General features: G+C 41.8%; 2 protein-coding genes across 3 annotated transcripts in view; both read right to left on the bottom strand.

Moving 5' to 3' along the window:
• TSPEAR (thrombospondin type laminin G domain and EAR repeats) overlaps nt 1-22,382 on the bottom strand; it is a 211,915-nt gene that overhangs the window by 65,505 nt on the left and 124,028 nt on the right. The window lies entirely within an intron of this gene.
• On the bottom strand, nt 364-1,085 carry LOC135227231 (keratin-associated protein 10-3-like). Its single transcript, XM_064279553.1, has one exon. It carries the CDS (start codon nt 1,051-1,053, stop codon nt 397-399), a length of 657 nt encoding a protein of 218 aa, XP_064135623.1. The 5' UTR covers nt 1,054-1,085; the 3' UTR covers nt 364-396.

Here is a 22,382-nt window from a genome sequence, read left to right on the forward strand (position 1 = left end):
TTTCCGAGGTACATCATGCACTCGAACAATAACCATGTCAGGGGGAGACTAACATCTGGTCTAAACCGTGTCTGCCCGTCCTGAGAATCTGAAGGCAGGAAAGAGAACCAGCTGATCAGGGTGAGTTTATTCAAGTGCCCGGTGAGGTGCTGACAGGTTGGAAGTGAAAGCCATGTGACATGACTGGGAGGAGAGAAAGGGGAACCCAGAAGGCAGGTGGAGGCAGAGACTTAGGAAGAGTGAGCCTGAGGGTTTCCAGGAGGTCAAGTGGCAAAGGTTGCATCACGACTGTGGAGATATAGGGGGTGCTCCATCCTCAGGACCTGGACTGGGAAAGGGTGTCAGCACAGCCAGGGTGGGGCCTGGAGCCCAGCTGGCCCTGGGGGGAGTGCCTGGTCAGCAGCAGGACTTCTGGCTGGATGAGGGGCCACAGCAGGCTGGGTGGGGGCACACAGGGCGGCAGAGCAGGGACACACAGGAGGAGGTGGGCACACAGCAGGCAGGCTTGCACACAGGGCGGCAGATGAGGGACATGCTGGAGGAGGGTCTGCAGCAGAAGGAGGGACAGGGGGTGGCCCCACAGCAGATGGGGACACAGCAGATGGGCTTACAGCAGACGGTCTTACAGCAGACAGGCACGCAGCAGGTCTGCTGGCAGGGGGAGGGAGGGCAGCATGCAGGCTGGCAGCTAGACTGCTGGCAGCAGGAGGGTTTGCAGGAGCTGGTGCAGACTGATTGGCAGGGGCTGGACCCACAGGCCGCCTGGCAGCAGGGGCTGGACACACAGCTTACGGGGATGCAGACGAGGGTCGGGCAGGGAGCTGGGGCACAGCAGGAGGTCTGGCAGCAGGTGGGGGCACAGGTGGGCTGGCAGCAAGTAGAGGTGCAGCAGGGAGGCTCACAGCAGCTCTCAGGGCAGTCGTCCACCTCCCAGGAGGAGCCGGTGTAAGCTCTGGGCAGGCAGACCCGGCTGCCATAGCTCCTGTCACTGGAGCAGACGGACATGGTGGACACGGCTGGAGCGCAGTTCCCGGAGCAGCAGGTGTCAGCCATGGTGGGGGTGGGAGGAGGTGAGCTGGGAGGAGAGTGTGAGTCAGTGACTGAGTGTGTGAGTGTGTGAGGAGCTCTGGGCTACCAGGGCTTTTATATCCCTCTTTGGCTTGTGTTGTTCTGACAAGAGGCTCAACAAGCCTTCCCTTCCTTGTTATTGTTAGAACCTGTGTTGGAAGCCCTCATTAGTGCTGCTGTATTTATAGAAAAGAAGTTGCTTAGCCTGGGAAACTTCTGGTTGTGGCTGAAAACTCTGTTGACCTCACAAAGGGGGGAGAACGTGCTCCTGGAGGCCCTGCCTGCGTGTAGCCTGCCCTGCTTGCTCTGTTCTCTCCAAGCAACTCATTCTCTGTAATGTTGCAGAGCTGTTGTTGTTAGGTGTCATCGAGTCGGCTCCGACTCATAGCGACTCCACGTACGACAGAACGAAACACTGCCCGGCCCTGCGCCATCCTCACAATCACTATACTTGAGCCCATTGTTGCAGCCACTGTGTCAATCCACCTCGTTGAGGGTCTTCCTCTTTTCTGCTGACCCTGTACTCTGCCAAGCATGATGTCCTTCTCCAGGGACTGATCCCTCCTGGCAACATGTCCAAAGTATGTAAGATGCAGTCTCGCCATCCTTGCTTCTAAGGAGCATTCTGGCTGTACTTCTTCTAGTACAGATTTCGTTCTTCTTTATTAATTCTTTGAGGTGTACAGTTCTAGGAATTTTGACGAATGCAGAACACCCTGTACACTCCCCAATACCACTGAGAAGAATTCCTTCACCCCCCTGCTCCCCCATATTCCTTTGTGTTTCCCCATTGTAGCAGCTCCTCCGCCCATCCAAGATCTCTGGCAATCACTGACACTCCATGGCTATAATTTTGTCTTTTCTGGAATTTCATATAAATGGAATCATACAGTAGAATGCCTTTTAAGTCTGGTTTCTTTCACTTAGAAAAATGCACTTGAGATTCATCCATGTTGCTATGGACATCAATAGTTTATTTTTTTACTGCTGAATAGTATTCCATAGTATATTCACCACAGTTGCTTGATCCATTCAGTGTACGAAGAACATTTTGGCTGTGTCCTGTTTTCAGGAATTTTGAACAAAGCTGCTACACGCATTGTACACAGGTTTCTACATGATAATAAGTTCTCCTATTTCTTGGCTAAAAGCCTGCGAGTGGGATTGCTGGGTCATGTGATAAGTGAATGTTTAACTTAATAGGAAACTGCAAAACTATTTTCCAAAATGGCTGTACCGTTTTGCATTTCCATCAGCAATGTATAGAAGTTCTAGTTTTTATATACCCTTGCCAGTACTTGATGTTGTGAGGTTTTGTCTTTTTTTTTTTTTTTTTTAATAATTTTAGGCTTTCTAATAGGTATCTTGTTATAATTTTAGTTTGTATATATGACTACAGATATATTGATTATCTTTTATTGTTGTTAGGTGCCATCGAATCAGTTCTGACTCATAGCTACTTTATGTACAACAGAATGAAACACTGCTGGGTCCTGTGCCATTCTCAGAGGTGTTGCTATGCTTGAGCCCACTGTTGCAGCCACTGTGTCAGTCCACCTCATTGAGGGTCTTCCTCTTTTTTGCTGACCTCTACTTTGCCAAACATGATATCCTTTTCCAGGGACTGATCCTTCCTGATTAACATGTCCAAAGTATATGAGATGTAGTCTCGCCATTCTTGCTTCTAAGGAGCATTCTGGATGTACTTTTTTCAAGACAGATGTGTTCGTTCTTTTGGAAGTCCAGGGTATACTCAATATTCTTCGCCAACACCGTGATTCAAAGGCATCAATTCTTCGGTCTTCCTTAATCATTGTCCAGCTTTCATATGCATATGATGCAATTGAAAATACCATGGCTTGGGTCAGGTGCACCTTAGTCCTTAATATAACATCTTTGCTTTTTAACACTTCAAAGAGATCTCTCACAGCAGATTTGCCCAAAGCAATGCCTCTTTTGATTTCTTAACTGCCGTTTCCATGGGTGTTGATTGTGGATCCAAGTAAAACGAAATCCTTGACAACCTCAATCTTTTCTCTATTTATCACGATGTTGCTTATTGGTCCAGTTGTGAGGATTTTTGTTTTCTTTATGTTGAGGTGTAATCCATATTGAAGGCTGTGGTCTTTGATCTTCATCAGTAAGTGCTTCAAGCCCTCTTCACTTTCAGCAAGCAAGGTTATGTCATCAGGTTGTTAATGAGTCTTTCTCCCATTCTGATGCCCAGTTCTTCTTCATATAGTCCAGCTTCTCGGATTATTTGATCAACATACAAATTGAGTACCTGTAGCTGTCGAGTTGATTCTGACTTGTAGCGACCCTATAGGACAGAGTGGAACTGCCTCATATGGTTTCCAAGGAGCACCTGGTGGATTTGAACTGCCAACCTTTTGGTTAGCAGCCATAGCTCTTAAAAACCACACCACTAGGGTTTCCACAGATTGAATAGGTGTGGTGAAAGTATATAACTTTAACGCACATCCTTCCTGACTTTACACCGTGCATTATCCCCTTGTTCTGTGCGAACAACTGCCTCTTGATCCACGCACAGATTCCTCATGAGCACAATTAAGTGTTCCAGAATCCCCATTCTCTGCAATGCTATCCACAATTTGTTATGATCCACACAGGGAAATGCCTTTGCATAGTCAATAAAACACAGGTAAACATCCTTCTGGTGTTCTCTGCTTTCAGCCAGGACCCATCTGACATCAGCAATGACATCCCTGGTTCTATGTCCTCTTTTAAACCTGGCCTGAATTTCTGGCAGCTCCCTGTTGACACACTGCTGCAGTTGCTTTTGAATGATCTTCAGCAAAATTTTGCTTGCATGTGATATTAATGACATTGTTCAATAATTTCTGCATTCGGCTGGATCATCTTTCTTAAGAATAGGCATAAATATGGGTCTCTTCCAGTCGGTTGGCCAGGTAGCTGTCTTCCAAATTTCTTGGCATAGACAAGTGAGCACTTCCAGCACTGCATCCACTCGTTGAAACGTCTCAGTTGGTGTTCCATCAATTCCGGAGCCTTCATCAATGTTTTTCACCAATGCCTTCAGTGCCGCTTGGACTTCTTTCTTCAGTACCGTCGGTTCCTGATCATATGTTGCCTCCTGAAATGGTTGAATGTCGACCAATTCTTTTTGCTACAGTGACTGTGTATTCCTTCCATCTTCTTTTGATGCTTCCTGTGTTATTTAATATTTTCCCTGTAGAACCCCTCAGTATTACAACTCGAGGCTTAAATTGTTTCTTCAGTTCTTTCAGCTTGAGAAATGCTGAGCGTATTTTTCCCTTTTGGTTTTCTATCTCCAGGTCTTTGCATGTCAACATAATACTCTACTTTGTCTTCTCGAGCCATCCTTTGAAATTTTCTGTTCAGCTCTTTTACGTCATCATTTTTTTCCCTTTGCTTTAGCTACCCAGCGTTCAATAACAAGTTTCGGGGTCTCTTCTGACATCCAGTTAGGTCTTTTCTTTTTCTCCTATCTTTGTAATGACTTCTTGCTTTGTTTGTGTATGTTGTCCTTGATGTCATTCCGCAACTCATCTGGTCTTCAGTCATTAGTGTTCAATGCATCAAATCTATTATTGAGGTGGTCTCTAAATTCAGGTGGGATATACTAAAGGTCGTACTTTGGCTCTCATCGACTCTCATCTTTAGTGTCAACTTGAACTTAACATATGAGTAATTGATGGTCTGATCCACAGTCAGCGCCTGGCTTTGTTCTGACTGATGATATAGAGCTTTTCCGTCATGTCTTTCCACAGAGGTAGTTGTTTTGATTCCTGGGTATTCCATCTGGCAAGGTCCATGTATATGTTGGTAAAAGAAAGGTGTTTGCAATGAAGAAGTCGTTGGTCTTGCAAAATTCAATCATGTGATCTCTGGCATCATTTCTGTCACCGATGTCATATTTTCCAACTACCAGTCCTTCTTCTTTGTTTCCAACTTTTGTATTCCAATCACCGGTAATTATCTGCACATCCTGATTGCACGTTTGATCAATTTCAGACTGCAGAAGTTGATAAAAATCTTTTCAATTTCTTCATCTTTGGCCTTAGTGGTTGGTGCGTAAATTTGAATAATAGTGGAATTAACTGGCCTTCCTTGGATCTTATCACTGACAGCGTTGTACTTCAGGATAAATCTTGAAATGTTCTTTTTGGAGCCATTTCCCTTCAAGTTGTCATTCCCTGCATAGTAGACCATATGATTGTCTGATTCAAAGTGGCCAGTACCAGTCCATTTCAGCTCACTGATGGCTAGGATATTGCTGTTTATGCGTTCCATTTCATTTTTGATCATTTCTAATTTTCTTAGATTCATACTTCATACACTCCGTGTTCCCATTATTAATGTATGTTTGCAACTGTTTCTTCTGATTTTGAGTCATGCCACATCAGCAAATGAAGATCCTAAAAGCTTGACTCCATCCATGTCATTAAGGTCAACTCTACTTTGAGCAGGCAGCTCTTACTCAGTCATCTTTTGAGTACCTTCCAACCTGGGGAGGCTCATCTTCCAGCACTGTATCAGACAATGTACTGCTGCTATTCATAAGGTTTTCACTGGCTAATGCTTTTCAGAAGTAGACTGCCGAGTCCTTCTTCCTAGTCTGTCTTAGTCTGGAAGCTCAGCTAATACCTGTCCGCCATGGGTGACCCTGCTGGTATCTGAAAACCAGTGTCATAGCTTCCAGCATCACAGCAACACACAAGCCCCCACAGTACAACAAAGTGACAGACACATGGGGGGAAACATGTTTACCTCTGTTTTATTGACTATGCAAAGGCATTCGACTGTGTGGATCGTAACAAATTATGGATAACATTGCAAAGAATGGGAGTTCCAGAACACTTAATTGTGCTCATGAGAAACCTGTACATAGATCAAGAGGCAGTCATTTGAAGGCAACAAGGGGATACTGCGTGGTTTAAAGTAAAAAAAGGTGTGTGTCGGGTTGAATCCTTTCACCATACTTATTCAATCTGTATGCTGAGCAAATAGAGAAGCTGGACTATATGAAGAAGAAAGGGGATCAGGATTGGAGGAAGACTCACTGACAACCTGCGATGTGCGGATGACACAACCTTGCTGAAAGTGAAGAGGACTTGAAGCACTTACTGATGAAGAACAAAGACCACAGCCTTCATTATGGATTATACCTCAACATAAAGAAAACAAAAATCCTCACAATGGACCAATAAAGAACATCATGATAAAAGGAAAAAAGAATGAAGTTGTCCAGGATTTCTTTCTACTCAAATCCACAATCAATGCTCATGGAAGCAGTAGTCAAGAAATCAAAAGACATATTGCACTGGGCAAATCTGCTGCAAAAGAGGCAGTTGTCATTCAAACAGAATAAGGGCATACTGGGTGGTTTAAAATCAAGACAGGTGTGTGTCTGGATTGTATCCTTTCACTATTGTGATGGTTAAAATTGTGTGTCAACTTGGCTGGGCCATGATTCTCAGTGTTTTTTGCAGTTGTATGATGTTGTGGTTGCTTCCCTGTTGACATTTAATATGTGATCACCTCTGTGATGGGATCTGCTGTGAGTAGCCAATCCATTGAAGGGGAGTTTCCTTGGGCTTGTGGCCTGCATCCAGTGTGGGCAGATGTTCTGGCAGGGCTCAGGGGCTTTTGATCATTCTGGATCCTGTAGCTGGCTCCTGTTCGTCTGACCTCCAGTTCTTGGGACTTGAGCTTGCCTTCAATCTTGCCTGCTGATCTTGGGATTTGTTGATTTTCACAGAATGTGATAAATGGCCCTGCCCTTCCATCTGCTGATCTTGAGTTCACCAGCCCCTGAGGCTACATGAATCAGGGGAAGCCTCTATCCTGACATTAAAAGCTCTGCAACTGTACGAGCCATTTCCTTCGTGTGAATCTTTCCTCTATATATATTTGTATGCTTTACTGGTTTTGCTTGTCTAGAGAACTCAGCCTAAGATGACCATACTTATTCAATCTGTATGCCAAGCATGTAATCTGAGAGGCTGTACTATAGGAAGAGGAATGTGGCATCAGGACCAGTGGAAGACTCATTAACAACCTGTGATATGCAGATAACACAACTTTGCTTGCTGAAAGTGAAGAGGACTTGAAGCAGTTACTGATGAAGACCTAAGATCAGAGCCTTCATTATGGATTAAACCTCAACATAAAGAAAACAAAAATTCTCACAACTGAACCAATAACCAACATCATGATAAATGGAGAAAAGATTGAAGTAGTCAAGGATTTCATTTTACTTGGAACCACAATCAACGTCCGTGGAAGCAGCAGTCAGGAAATCAAATAATGCATTTCATTGGGCAAATCAGCTGCAAATGACTTTTTAAAGTGTTAAAAAGCAAGATGTCACTTTGAGGACTTAGGTGCACCTGACCCAAGCCATGGCATTTTCAGTTGCCTCATATGCATGTGAAATCTGGACAATGAACAAGGAAGATTGAAGAAGAATTGATGCCTTTGACTTATGGTATTGGCAAAGAATCTGGACAATGAATAAGGAAGATTGAAGAAGAATTGATGCCTTTGACTTATGGTATTGGCAAAGAATATTGAATATACCATGGGCTGCCAGAAGAATGAACAAGTCTGTCTTGAAAGAAATACAGCCAGAGTGCTCCTTGGATGCTAAGAAGGCAAGACTTTGTCTCACGTACTTGGGACATTTTATCAGGAGGGACCAGTCCCTGGAGAAGGACTTCAGGCTTGGTAAAGCAGAGGGCCAGAGAAAAAAAGGAAGAGCCTCGATAAGCTGGAATGACACAGTGGTTGCAACAATGGGCTCAAACCTAACAACTGTGAGGATGGCACAGGATAGCACAGGACTGAGCAGTGTTTTGTTCTGTTGTACACAGGGTCATGATGACTCAGAACAAATTCGACAGGACCTAACAACAACAAATTTCTTAGAAATATAGATGAAAAACCCTCCACAAAATACTAATGAATAGAATCCAACAGCATATTAAAAGAATCATACTGTATAATACACCACATCAATAGAACAAAGGAAAAGAGCCACACAATCATGTCTATGAATGAAAAAAAAAAAGCCTAAGGTTAAATCCAACATCGCTTTTTGATGAAAACCCTAAAGGAGATAGGAATAGAAAGGAAATTTCTCAATATGATTCAGGACATATATTAAAAGCCAACAGCCAACATTGTACTTAATGGAGAAAGACTGAGAATTTTCCCCTTGGAACTGAGAAGAAGAAAAGGGTGCCCACTTTCACTACTTCTACTCGATATTATATTAGGATCCTAGCCAGAGCAATAAGACAAGAAAAAGAAATAAAAGGTATCCAGATTGAAAAAGAAGAAGTAAAATTATGTCTATTCATGGATGATATGATCCGATATATAGAAAGTTCCAAAGAGTCCGCAAGAAAACTTCTAGAACTAATATAGGAATTTAGCAAAGTTGCACTGTACAACGTCAACAAACACAAATCACTTGAGTTTCTATACACCAGCAAAGATAAATCTGAGACGGAAATTAGGAAAACAATTCCATTTACAATAGCATTTAAGAGAATAAAATACCGGGAGACGGGGCCAAGATGGCGGACTAGGTAGACGCTACCTCGGATCCCTCTTGCAACAAAGACTCGGAAAAACAAGTGAATCAATCACATACATAACAATCTACGAACCCTGAACAACAAATACAGATTTAGAGATGGAGAACGAACAAATACAGGGAAGCAGCGATTGTATTCAGAGCCTGGAGCCAGCGTACCAGTCAGGTAACCTTCAGCGCCCGATTTAGGGCAGAGCCCAGGGGAGCAGACGGCACAAACAAGGGGCCCAGCCCTAGCCCCCGAACTCACTCGGGAGGGGGCCCAACCGGTTCGCGTGGGCGGCGTGGCGACGCAGCCGGTGGGAGAAGTCCCCGGGAGGCAGTGACTGATCTTGGAGCGGGGAACAGCGTCCCAGCCGGGAAACCGTCCCGCCGGGATTTTGACTGGGCGCAGGCATGGTACAAGCACGGAGAGCTGCTTCACTCCCTTGAACTAACCCCGGGAGGGGGCCCAGCTGGTTCGCGTGGGCGGCGTGGCGACGCAGCTGGTGGGAGAAGTCCCCGGGAGGCAGCGACTGGTCCTGGAGCAGGGAGAGCAACGTCCCAGCCGGGACACGCGGTCACGGCACAAGCACGGGGAGCTGCTCCCCTCACCTGAACTAACCCCGGGAGGGGGCTCAGCCGGTTCTCGGGGGCGGCACAGCGACGCGGCTGGCGGGACGAGAAGTCCCTGGGAGGCAGCGACTGATTTTGGAGTCGAGAGTGCACCATCCCAGCAGAGGAACCTTGACGTTGGGCGTGGGGCTGGCAGCGGAGGATCTGACCGTGACTTCAGCGGGCCAGACCCCCCCGGGGGCAATCTCCACTCAGCCAGCACACATAGGCAACGTGCCCCACGGGAATCTCAGATATAATAGTCATTCCAAGCAAGACAAGCAACTCTGGCTATATTCTGAAGTGCTACTCTCCTATCTCGCTACTCCCTCCCCCACCCTCCCCAGGCGGCTTCATTAACATCCGAATTCCCTGAGCCAGAGGGAGAACTCTGATAGGGATCTGACTCCATTTTTTTTTAGCGGATTTTCTGGAAAAACTAGTTTCCCAGTGATGGCTCAGAGACAGCAGTCCATATCAAACCACATAAAGAAGCAGACCATGACAGCTTCTACAACCCCCCAAACAAAAGAATCAAAATCTTTCCCAAATGAAGATACAATCCTGGAATTATCAGATACAGAATATAAAAAACTAATTTACAGAATGCTTCAAGACATCACAAACGAAATAAGGCAAACTGCAGAAAAAGCCAAGGAATACACTGATAAAACTGTTGAAGAACTCAAAAAGATTATTCAAGAACATAGTGGAAAAATTAATAAGTTGCAAGAATCCATAGAGAGACAGCATGTAGAAATCCAAAAGATTAACAATAAAATTACAGAATTAGACAACGCAATAGGAAGTCAGAGGAGCAGACTCGAGCAATTAGAATGCAGACTGGGACTTCTGGAGGGCCAGGGAATCAACACCAACATAGCTGAAAAAAAATCAGATAAAACAATTTAAAAAAATGAAGAAACCCTAAGAATCACGTGGGACTCTATCAAGAAGGATAACTTGCGGGTGATTGTAGTCCCAGAACAGGGAGGGGGGACAGAAAACACAGAGAAAATAGTTGAAGAACTCCTGACACAAAACTTCCCTGACATCATGAAAGACGAAAGGATATCTCTCCAAGATGCTCATCGAACCCCATTTAAGATTGATCCAAAAAGAAAAACACCAAGACATATTATCATCAAACTCGCCAAAACCAAAGATAAAGAGAAAATTTTAAAAGCAGCCAGGGAGAAAAGAAAGGTTTCCTTCAAGGGAGAATCTATAAGAATAAGTTCAGACTACTCAGCAGAAACCATGCAGGCAAGAAGGGAATGGGACGACATATACAGAGCACTGAAGGAGAAAAACTGCCAGCCAAGGATCATATATCCAGCAAAACTCTCTCTGAAATATGAAGGCAAAATTAAGATATTTACAGATAAACACAAGTTTAGAGAATTTGCAAAAACCAAACCAAGACTGCAAGAAATGCTAAAGGAGATTGTTTGGCCTGATGACCAATAATATCAGGTACCAGCACAATACAAGGTCACAAAACAGAACGTCCTGATATCAACTCAAATAGGGAAATCACAAAAACAAACAAATTAAGATTAATTTAAAAAAATACACATAACAGGGAATCATGGAAGTCAATAGGTAAAAGATCACAATAATCAAAAAGAGGGACTAAATACAGGAGGCATTGAACTGCCATATGGAGAGTGATACAAGGCAATATAGAACAATACAAGTTAGGTTTTCACTTAGAAAAATAGGGGTAAATAATAAGGTAACCACAAAAAGGTATAACAACTCCATAACTCAAGATAAAAGCCAAGAAAAATGTAACGACTCAACTAACAAAAAGTCAAACACTATGAAAATGAGGATCTCACAATTTACTAAGGAAAACGTCTCAGCACAAAAAAGTAAGTGGAAAAATGAAATTGTCAACAACACACATAAAAAGGCATCAAAATGACAGCACTAAAAATTTATTTATCTATAATTACGCTGAATGTAAATGGATTAAATGCACCAATAAAGAGACAGAGAGTCTCAGACTGGATAAAGAAACACGATCCATCTATATGCTGCCTACAAGAGACACACCTTAGAATTAGAGACACAAACAAACTAAAACTCAAAGAATGGAAAAAAGTATATCAAACAAACAATAAGTAAAAAAGAAGAGGAGTAGCAATATTAATTTCTGACAAAATAGACTTTAGACTTAAATCCACCACAAAGGATAAAGAAGGACACTATATAATGATAAAAAGGACAATTGATCAGGAAGACATAACCATATTAAATATTTATGCACCCAATGACAGGGCTGCAAGATACATAAATCAAATTTTAACAGAATTGAAAAGTGAGATAGACACCTCCACAATTATAGTAGGAGACTTCAACACACCACTTTCAGAGAAGGACAGGACATCCAGTAAGAAGCTCAATAGAGACACGGAAGACCTACTTACAACAATCAACCAACTTGACCTCATTGACCTATACAGAACTCTCCACCCAACTGCTGCAAAGTATACTTTTTTTTCTAGCACACATGGAACATTCGAATAGACCACATATTAGGTCATAAAACAAATCTTTGCAGAATCCAAAACATCGAAATATTACAAAACATCTTCTCAGACCACAAGGCAATAAAACTAGAAATCAATAACAGAAAAACTAGGGAAAAGAAATCAAATACTTGGAAAATGAACAATACCCTCCTGAAAAAAGACTGGGTTATAGAAGACATTAAGGAGGGAATAAGGAAATTCATAGAATGCAACGAGAATGAAAATACTTCCTATCAAAACCTCTGGGACACAGCAAAAGCAGTGCTCAGAGGCCAATTTATATCGATAAATGCACACATACAAAAAGAAGAAAGAGCCAAAATCAGAGAACTGTCCCGACAACTTGAACAAATAGAAAGTGAGCAACAAAAGAATCCATCAGGCACCAGAAGAAAACAAATAATAAAAATTAGAGCTGAACTAAATGAATTAGAGAACAGAAAAACAATTCAAAGAATTAACAAAGCCAAAAGCTGGTTCTTTGAAAAAATTAACAAAATTGATAAACCATTGGCTAGACTGACTATAGAAATACAGGAAAGGAAACAAATAACCCGAATAAGAAATGAGAAGGACCACATCACAACAGAACCAAATGAAATTAAAAGAATCATTTCAGACTATTACGAAAAATTGTACTCTAACAAATTTGCAAACCTAGAAGAAATGGATGAATTCCTGGAAAAACACTACCTACCTAAACTAACACATTCAGAAGTAGAACAACTAAATAGACCCATAACAAAAAAAGAGATTGAAACAGTAATCAAAAAACTCCCAACGAAAAAAAGCCCTGGCCCGGACGGCTTCACTGCAGAGTTCTACCAAACTTTCAGAGAAGAGTTAACACCACTACTACTGAAGGTATTTCAAAGCATAGAAAATGATGGAATACTACCCAACTCATTCTATGAAGCCACCATCTCCCTGATACCAAAACCAGGTAAAGACATTACAAAAAAAGAAAATTATAGACCTATATCCCTCATGAACATAGATGCAAAAATCCTCAACAAAATTCTAGCCAATAGAATCCAACAACACAGCAAAAGAATAATTCACCCTGATCAAGTGGGATTTATACTAGGTATGCAAGGCTGGTTTAATATCAGAAAAACCATTAATGTAATCCATCACATAAATAAAGCAAAAGACAAAAACCACATGATCTTATCAATTGATGAAGAAAAGGCATTTGACAAAGTCCAACACCCATTTATGATAAAAACTCTTACCAAAATAGGAATTGAAGGAAAATTCCTCAACATAATAAAGGGCATCTATGCAAAGCCAACAGCCAATGTCACTCTAAATGGAGAGAACCTGAAAGCATTTCCCTTGAGAACGGGAACCAGACAAGGATGCCCTTTATCACTGCTCTTATTCAACATCGTACTTGAAGTCCTAGCCAGGGCAATTAGGCTAGACAAAGAAATAAAAGATATCCGGATTGGCAAGGAGGAAGTAAAGTTATCACTATTTGCAGATGACATGATCTTATACACAGAAAACCCTAAGGAATCCTGCAGAAAACTACTGAAACTAATAGAAGAGTTTGGCAGAGTCTCAGGTTATAAAATAAACATACAAAAATCACTTGGATTCCTCTACATCAACAAAAAGAACACCGAAGAGGAAATCACCAAATCAATACCATTCACAGTAGCCCCCAGGAAGATAAAATACTTAGGAATAAATCTTACCAAGGATGTAAAAGACCTATACAAAGAAAACTACAAAGCTCTACTACAAGAAATTCAAAAGGACATACTTAAGTGGAAAAACATACCTTGCTCATGGATAGGAAGACTTAACATAGTAAAAATGTCTATTGTATCAAAAGCCATCTATACATAAAACGCACTTCCGATCCCAATTCCAATGTCATATTTTAAGGGGATAGAGAAACAAATCACCAATTTCATATGGAAGGGAAAGAAGCCTCGGATAAGCAAAGCATTACTGAAAAAGAAGAAAGTGGGAGGCCTCACTCTACCTGATTTCAGAAACTATTATACAGCCACGGTAGTCAAAACAGCCTGGTACTGGTACAACAACAGGCACATAGACCAATGGAACAGAATTGAGAACCCAGATGTAAATCCATCTACGTATGAGCAGCTGATATTTGACAAAGGACCAGTGTCAGTTAACTGGGGAAAAGATAGTCTTTTTAATAAACGGTGCTGGCAGAACTGGATATCCATTTGCAAAAGAATGAAACAGGACCCATACCTCACACCATGCACAAAAACTAACTCCAAGTGGATCAAAGACCTAAACACAAAGACTAAAACGATAAAGATCATGCTAGAAAAAATAGGGACAACCCTAGGAGCCCTAATACAAGGCATAAACAGAATACAAAACATTACCAAAAATGATGAAGAGAAACCCGATAACTGGGAGCTCCTAAAAATCAAACACCTATGCTCATCTAAAGACTTCACCAAAAGAGTAAAAAGACCACCTACAGATTGGGAAAGAATTTTCAGCTATGACATCTCCGACCAGCGCTTGATCTCTAAAATCTATATGATTCTGTCACAACTCAACCACAAAAAGACAAACAACCCAATCAAGAAGTGGGCAAAGGATATGAACACACATTTCACTAAAGAAGATATTCAGGCAGCCAACAGATACATGAGAAAATGCTCTCGATCATTAGCCATTAGAGAAATGCAAATTAAAACTACAATGAGATTCCATCTCACACCAACAAGGCTGGCATTAATCCAAAAAACACAAAATAATAAATGTTGGAGAGGCTGCGGAGAGATTGGAACTATTATACACTGCTGGTGGGAATGTGAAATGGTACAACCACTTTGGAAATCTATCTGGCGTTATCTTAAACAGTTAGAAATAGAACTACCATACAACCCAGAAATCCCACTCCTCGGAATATACCCTAGAGATACAAGAGCCTTCACACAAACAGATATATACACGCCCATGTTTATTGCAGCTCTGTTTACAATAGCAAAAAGATGGAAGCAACCAAGGTGTCCATCAACGGATGAATGGGTAAATAAATTGTGGTATATTCACACAATGGAATACTACGCATCGATAAAGAACAGTGACGAATCTGTGAAACATTTCATAACATGGAGGAACCTGGAAGGCATTATGCTGAGCGAAATGAGTCAGAGGCAAAAGGACAAATATTGTATAAGACCACTATTATAAGATCTCGAGAAATAGTAAAAACTGAGAAGAACACATACTTTTGTGGTTACGAAGGGGGGAGGGAGGAAGGGAGGGAGAGGGTTTTTTATTGATTAATCAGTAGATAAGAACTGCTTTAGGTGAAGGGAAAGACAACACTCAATACATGGAAGGTCAGCTCAATTGGACTGGACCAAAAGCAAAGAAGTTTCCAGGATAAAATGAATGCTTCAAAGGTCAGCGGAGCAAGGGCGGGGGCCTGGGGACCATGGTTTGAGGGGACTTCTAAGTCAATTGGCAAAATAATTCTATTATGAAAACATTCTGCATCCCACTTTGAAATGTGGCGTCTGGGGTCTTAAATGCTAACAAGCGGCCATCTAAGATGCATCAATTGGTCTCAACCCACCTGGAGCAAAGGAAAATGAAGAACACCAAGGTCACACGACAACTAAGAACCCAAGAGACAGAAAGGGCCACATGAACCAGAGACTTACATCATCCTGAGACCAGAAGAACTAGTTGGTGCCCGGCCACAATCGATGACTGCCCTGACAGGGAGCACAACAGAGAACTCCTGAGGGAGCAGGAGATCAGTGGGATGCAGACCCCAAATTCTCGTAAAAAGACCAGACTTAATGGTCTGACTGAGACTAGAGGAATCCCGGTGGCAATGCTCCCCAGACCTTCTGTTGGCACAGGACAGGAACCATCCCCGAAGACAACTCATCAGACATGAAAGGGACTGGTCAGCGGGTGGGAGAGAGACGCTGATGAAGAGTGAGCTAATGATATCAGGTGGACACTTGAGATTGTGTTGGCATCTCTTGTCTGGAGGGAGGATGGGAGAATAGAGAGAGAGGGAAGCTGGCAAAATTGTCACGAAAGGAGAGACTGAAAGGGCTGACTCAATAGGGGGAGAGCAAGTGGGAGTACGGAGTAAGATGTATGTAAACTTATATGTGACAGACTGATTGGATTTGTAAACGTTCACTTGAAGCTTAATAAAAGTTAATAAAAAAAAAAAAAAGAGAATAAAATACCTAGGAATAAACCTAACCAGGAACGTGAGGGACTTAAACAATGAAAATTATACAACAATCCTGAAACAGATTAAAGAACACTTAAGTGGAAAGATGTTCTGTATTCTTGGGTTGAAAGACTTAATGATATTAACTGTTAAGATGTCAGTACTACCCAAAGCAATCTATAGCTTCTACACTATCCTGATAATAATTCCAGCAGCCTTCTTTACAGAAGTGGAAAAACTGATCTTCTACTTAACATGGGATGGCAAGCGGCCCTGAATAGCTAAAGCAATGTTGAAAAAGAAGAACAAAGTAGGAGGACTGACATTTCCTAATTTTAAAACATACAGCTACAGTGATCAAAGCAGCCTGGTACTGGTATAACAATGGACATATAGATCAGTGGAATAGAATTGACAGTGTAGAAATAAACTCACACACCTATGGTCAAGTGATTTTTGACAAAGGCATTAAGTCCATTCAACGGGAAAAGAAGAGTCTCTTTTTTTTTTTTTTAATTTTTATTAAGCTTCAAGTGAACATTTACCATTCCAATCAGTCTGTCACATGTAGGTTTACATACATCTTACTCCCTTCTCCCACTTGCTCTCCCCCTATTGAGTCAGCCCTTACAGTCTCTCGTTTCGTGCCAATTTTACCTTCTTCCCTCTCTCTCTATCTTCCCATCCCCCCTCCAGTCAAGAGTTGCCAACACACTCTCCCGTGTCCACCTGATTTCATTAGCTCACTCTTCATCAGTATCTCTCTCCCCCCCACTGACCAGTCCTTTTCATGCCTGATGATTTGTCTTCGGGGATGGTTCCTGTCCTGTGCCATCAGAAGTTCTGGGGAGCATTGTCTCTGGGATTCCTCTAGTCGCAATCATACCATTAGGTGTGGTCTTTTAATGAGAATTTGGGGTCTGCATCCCATTGGTCTCCCGCTCCCTCAGGAGTTGTCTGTTGTGTTCCCTGACAGGGCAGACATCGATTGTGGCCGGGCACCAACTTGTTCTTCTGGTCTCAGGATATTGTAGGTCTCTGGTTCAAGTGGCCCTTTCTGTCTCTTGGGTTCTTAGTTGTCGTGTGACCTTGGTGTTCTTCCTTTGTCTTTGCTCCCGGTGGGTTGAGACCAATTAATGTATTTTAGATGGCTGCTTGTTGGCATTTAGGACCCCAGGTGCCACAATTCAAAGTGGGATGCAGAGTGTTTTCATAATAGAATTGTTTTGCCCATTGATTTAGAAGTCCTCTCAAACCAAGTTCCCCAGACCCCAGCCCCTGCTTCGCTATCCTTTGAAGCTTTCATTTTATCTCGGAAACCTCTTTACTTTTAATCCTGTCCAATTAGGCTGACCTTCCTTGTTTTGAGTGTTGTCTTTCAAGAGTCTCTTTTATATATGGTGTTGGGAAAACTGAATTTCTACAGGCAGAAAAATGAAACAGGATCCATGCCTCACACCATACACAAAAACAGATTCGAAATGGATTAAGGACTTAAATGTGCAACCTAAAACCATAAAATTCTTAGAAGAAAATGTAGGGCAATGCTGTCAGGCTTAGTTTTTAACAATGGATTATCTAATACAATAACAAAAGCACGAAGAGCAAAAGACAAAATAAATAAATGGGATTTCATAAAAATTAAAAAACTTTTGTTCATCAAGACTTTACCAAAAAAATGAAAAGACAAGCTACCAACCAAGAGAATATCTTCATAAACTACATGTCTAACAAGAATCTAATAAGCAAAATACATATTTAAAACAAAATGGGCAAGGACTTGAATACACATTTTACCAAAGAGGAATTCAAATGGCCACCAAACACCTGAAAAGATGCTCAGTGTCGTTATTCATCAGAGAGAGATACAAATCAAAACCACAGTGAGATACAATTTCACTCTCACTCCGATGGCTAAGACAAAAAACAAACAACAACAACAAACAGGAACTAACACATGTTGTAGAGGATGTGGGGAAATTGGAAGCCTTATCTGATGCTGGTGAGAATGCATAATGGTACAGCCATTGTGAAAAACAGTGTGGCGAGTCCTCAAAAAACTAAAAACAGAACTACCATATGACCTAGCAATTCCAGTCCTAGGTATATACCCGAAGGACTTGAAATGGAGACTCAGAGACTTGTACGTCAGTGTTCACTGTAGCACTATTTGCAATAGCCAAAAGGTGGAAACAGCCTAAATGCTCATCAACAAATGAATGATTAAACAAAACGTGGTGCATACGTACAATGAAATACTTACTCAGCCAGTAGAAGAAACCAAGTCTTGAGACATGATACGATGTGGATGGAGCTTGACGAGGTTACATGATACGCTCAGCGAAATAAGTCAGTCAGAAAAGGACAAATATTGTATGACCTTGCTTATATAAAAAGACAAGAAAAGACAAATGTATAGAGACCAAAGTTTATTAGTGGTTACCAGGGATGGAAGGGAGGGAGGAAAAGGAAGGTTAACTGTAGTGGAAAAACTGCACTGATTAAGGGTTGGAAACCCTGGTGGTGGAGTGGTTAAGAGCTATGGCTGCTAACCAAAGGTCAGCAGTTCGAGTTCACCAGGCACTGTTTGGAAACTGTATGGAGAAGTTCTATTCTGTCCTGTAGGGTCATTGTGAGTCGGAATTGGCTTGACAGCAATGGGTTTGGTATTTTTTGCTAAGGGTAGGATTGCACAGCTGATTATTGTAATTACTGTCAATAGGTTGTACACCTGTAAAAAGGTGAATTGGCAAAAGTTATGTGATGGAAATATTTACAACAACAACAACAAAAGAATAGCTGTTGGGGCTGCTTATATATAACTAAAAGCCTCGTGGCATTTGGTTTCTTGTTTTGGAGGTCATGGCTTCATGGCACATCCCAGTTAATGAGTCTAATAACATGTTTAGTATTTCTGTTCTGTCTTGTAGTTTGTTGTGTAATGCCTGTGGTCTTAAAAGCTTGCAAGCAGCCATCCAAGGCACAGTGATTGGTCTCTGTTCACCTGGACCAATAGAGGAAGAAGAAGAGTCGGGAATAGGAGGACGATATGAAATGTGTGGCTATTTGCCTCCAAGAACAACTGCCTCCTTTGCCATGAGACCAGAAGAACTGGAATGTAAGAAATGTTCAGTAATGGTGCCTGGCTACAGTTACTGAACATTTTGATCAAACATTCCATAGAAGAAGCCTGATCAAAGGAGGAAAAATGCAGAAGAGAATTTCAAATTCTCATGGAGTCCAGACTTCCTGGAGCCATGGAGGTTGGACAAACCCCTGAAACTATTGCCATGAGGTAGTCTTTAAACTTGAAACGAAAGTATTCCCTTAAGTCTTCTTAAAACCAAACAATAGTTTAACTAGTAAATAATGCCTGCCTTGATTTTTTTTTTTTTTTTTTTAGTATTATGCTCTGTTAAGAACTATCTATATGGGATCAAATTGACAAAAGCAGCTAGAAAGATTAGATAGGGATCTTAGGGGACAAGGACTTAATGGGGGAGGAACAACTCAGAAAAGGAGGGCAACAATGGTCACACAACTCAAAAAATGTAATCGGTGTCACTGAATTGTACGTACAGAAACTGAACCCACCAGCGGCTCACGGGAGAAATTACACACATAAAAACTGCTGATTGGTGTATGTTTTACTGTGTACATTCTCAGTAAGAATAAAAGAACATTTTTTAAAAAGTAAAAAAAAAAAAAAAACAAACCCTAAACCAAATGAGTTGCTGTTACATCAGTTCCAACTCATGACGACCCATGTGTTTCAGAGAAGAACTGCTCCGCAGGGTTTTCAATTACTGCTACCCTTCACAAGTAGATTGCTAGATCTTTCTTCTGAGGCCCATCTGGTGGATTCGAACTGCCAATCTTTCACTAGCAGCTGTGTATTTAACCATTTGCACCACCCAGGGACTCCTTACCAAAAACCAGACCCACTGCGGTCAAGTTGATTCCAATTCATAGAACCCTTCAGGACAAAGTAGAACTTCCCTATAGGGTTTCCAAGGCTGTAAATCTTTACAGAAGCAGACTGCCACATGCTGGTGGGTTCGAACTGCTGATCTTCTGGTTAGCAGCTGAGTGCTTTAACCACTGCACCACCAGGGCTCCTAAAAACTGCCCACAAAACCCAAACTCGTTGTGGTCCAGTTGATTACAACTCATAGCGACCCTATAGGACAGAGCAGAATTGCCCCATAGAGTTTTCAAGGAATGCCTGGTAGATTCGAACTGCTGACCTTTTGGTCACTAGCCATAACTCTTAACCACTAAGCCATCAGAGTTTCCACTCTTTGTTGTTGTTGTTGTTGTTGTTGTTGTTGTTGTTAGGTGCAGTCGAGTCAGTTCCAACTCATAACGACCCTGTGCACAACAGAATGAAACACTGCCCGGTCCTGAGCCATCCTTACAATCATTGTTATTCTTGAGTTCATTGTTGCAGTTACTGTGTCGATCCACCTCGTTGAGGGTATTCCTCTTTTCCGCTGACCCTGTACTTTGCCAAGCATGATGTCCTTCTCCAGAGACTGATCCCTCCCGACAACATGTCCAAAGTATGTAAGACTCAGTCTCACCATCCTTGCTTCTAAGGAGCATTCTGGTTGTACTTCTTCTAAGATAGGTTTGTTCATTCTTTTGGCAGTCTATGGTATATTCAATATTCTTTGCCAACACCAGAATTCAAAGGTGTGAATTCTTCTTTGGTCTTCCTTATTCGTTGTCCAGCTTTCACATGCATATGATACGATTGAAAATACCGTGGCTTGGATCAGGCGCACCTTAGTCTTCAAGGTGACATCTTTACTCTTCAACACTTTCAAGAGGTCCTTTACAGCAGATTTACCCAATGCAGTGCGTCTTTTGATTTCTTGACTGCTGCTTCCATGGCTATTGATTGTGGATCCAAGAAAAATGAAATCCTTGACAACTTCAATCTTTTCTCCGTTTATCATGATGTTGCTCATTGGTCCAGTTGTGAGGATTTTTGTTTTCTTTATGTTGAGGTGTAATCCGTACTGAAGGCTGTAGTCTTTGATTTTCATCAGTAAGTGCTTCAACTCCTCTTCACTTTCAGCAAGCCAAGTTGTGTCATCTGCATATCACAGGTTGTTAATGAGTCTTCTTCCAATCCTGTTACCCCGTTCTTCTTTATATTGTTCAGCTTGTCAGCTTATTTGCTGAGCATACAGATTGAATAAGTACGGTGGAAAGACAGAATCCTGATGCATACCTTTCTTGACTTTACACAGTATTCTTTTGCTCTGTTCAAACCACTGTTCTTGGTCTATGTACAGGTTCCTTATGGGCATAATTAAGTGTTCTGGAATTCTCACTCTTCAAATGTTATCCATAATTTGTTATGATCCACACGGTCAAATGCCTTTGCATAGGCAATAAAACACAGGTAAACATCCTTCTGGTATTCTCTGCTCTTAGCCAGGATCCATCTGACATCAGCAGTGATATCTCTGGTTCCATGTCCTCTTCTGAAACTGGCCTGAATTTCTGGCAGTTCCCTGTCGATATACTCCTGCAGCCATTTTTGAATGATCTTCAGCAAAATTTTGCTTGCGTGTGATATTAATGATATTGTTCTGTAATTTCCACATTCGGTTGGATCTCCGTTCTTGGGAATAGGTATAAATATGGATCTCTTCCAGTCAGTTGGCCAGGAAGCTGTCTTCTGTATTTCTTGGCACAGATGAGTGAGCACCTCCAGCTCTGCATCCATTTGTTGAAACATCTCAATTGATATTCCATCAATTCCTGGAGCCTTGTTTTTTGCCAATGCCTTCAGACCAGCTTGGACTTCTTCCTTCAGTACCATTGGTTCCTGATCATATGCTACCTCTCGAAATGGTTGAAAATCGACTAATACTTTTTAGTATAATGACCCTGTGTATTCCTCCTATCTTCTTCTGTCTACTCTTTAATCACCTATTAAAATCCAAATCCATTGCTGTCAAATGATTCCGACTTACAGAGACCCAACAGGGCAGAGTAGAATCGCCCCATAGGGTTTCCAAGGCTGTAACCTTTACAGAAGCAGACTGACACATCTTTCTCCAGAGGAGAAAATGAAGTGGATTTGAAACATTCGCTGATGAAGAACAAAGACCACAGCCTTCAGTATGGATTGCACATCAACATAAAGAAAACAAAAATCCTCACAAATGCACCAATAAGCAACATCATGATAAATGGAGAAAATATTAATGTTGTCAAGGATTTCATTTTCTTTGGATTCACAATCAATGTCCATGGAAGCAGAGGTCAAGAGAGGAAACAACAAGTTGCATTGAGCAAATCTGCTGCAAAAGATCTCGTTAAAGTGTCGAAAAGCAAAGATGTCACCTTGAAG

Source organism: Loxodonta africana, chromosome 2 (genome assembly GCF_030014295.1).
Source record: "Loxodonta africana isolate mLoxAfr1 chromosome 2, mLoxAfr1.hap2, whole genome shotgun sequence".
NCBI lineage: Eukaryota > Metazoa > Chordata > Mammalia > Proboscidea > Elephantidae > Loxodonta > Loxodonta africana.

What these genes read in the sequence shown, in the direction of transcription:
- LOC135227231 (XM_064279553.1), bottom strand. Translation starts at nt 1,053, where the DNA reads ATGGCTGACACCTGCTGCTCCGGGAACTGCGCTCCAGCCGTGTCCACC.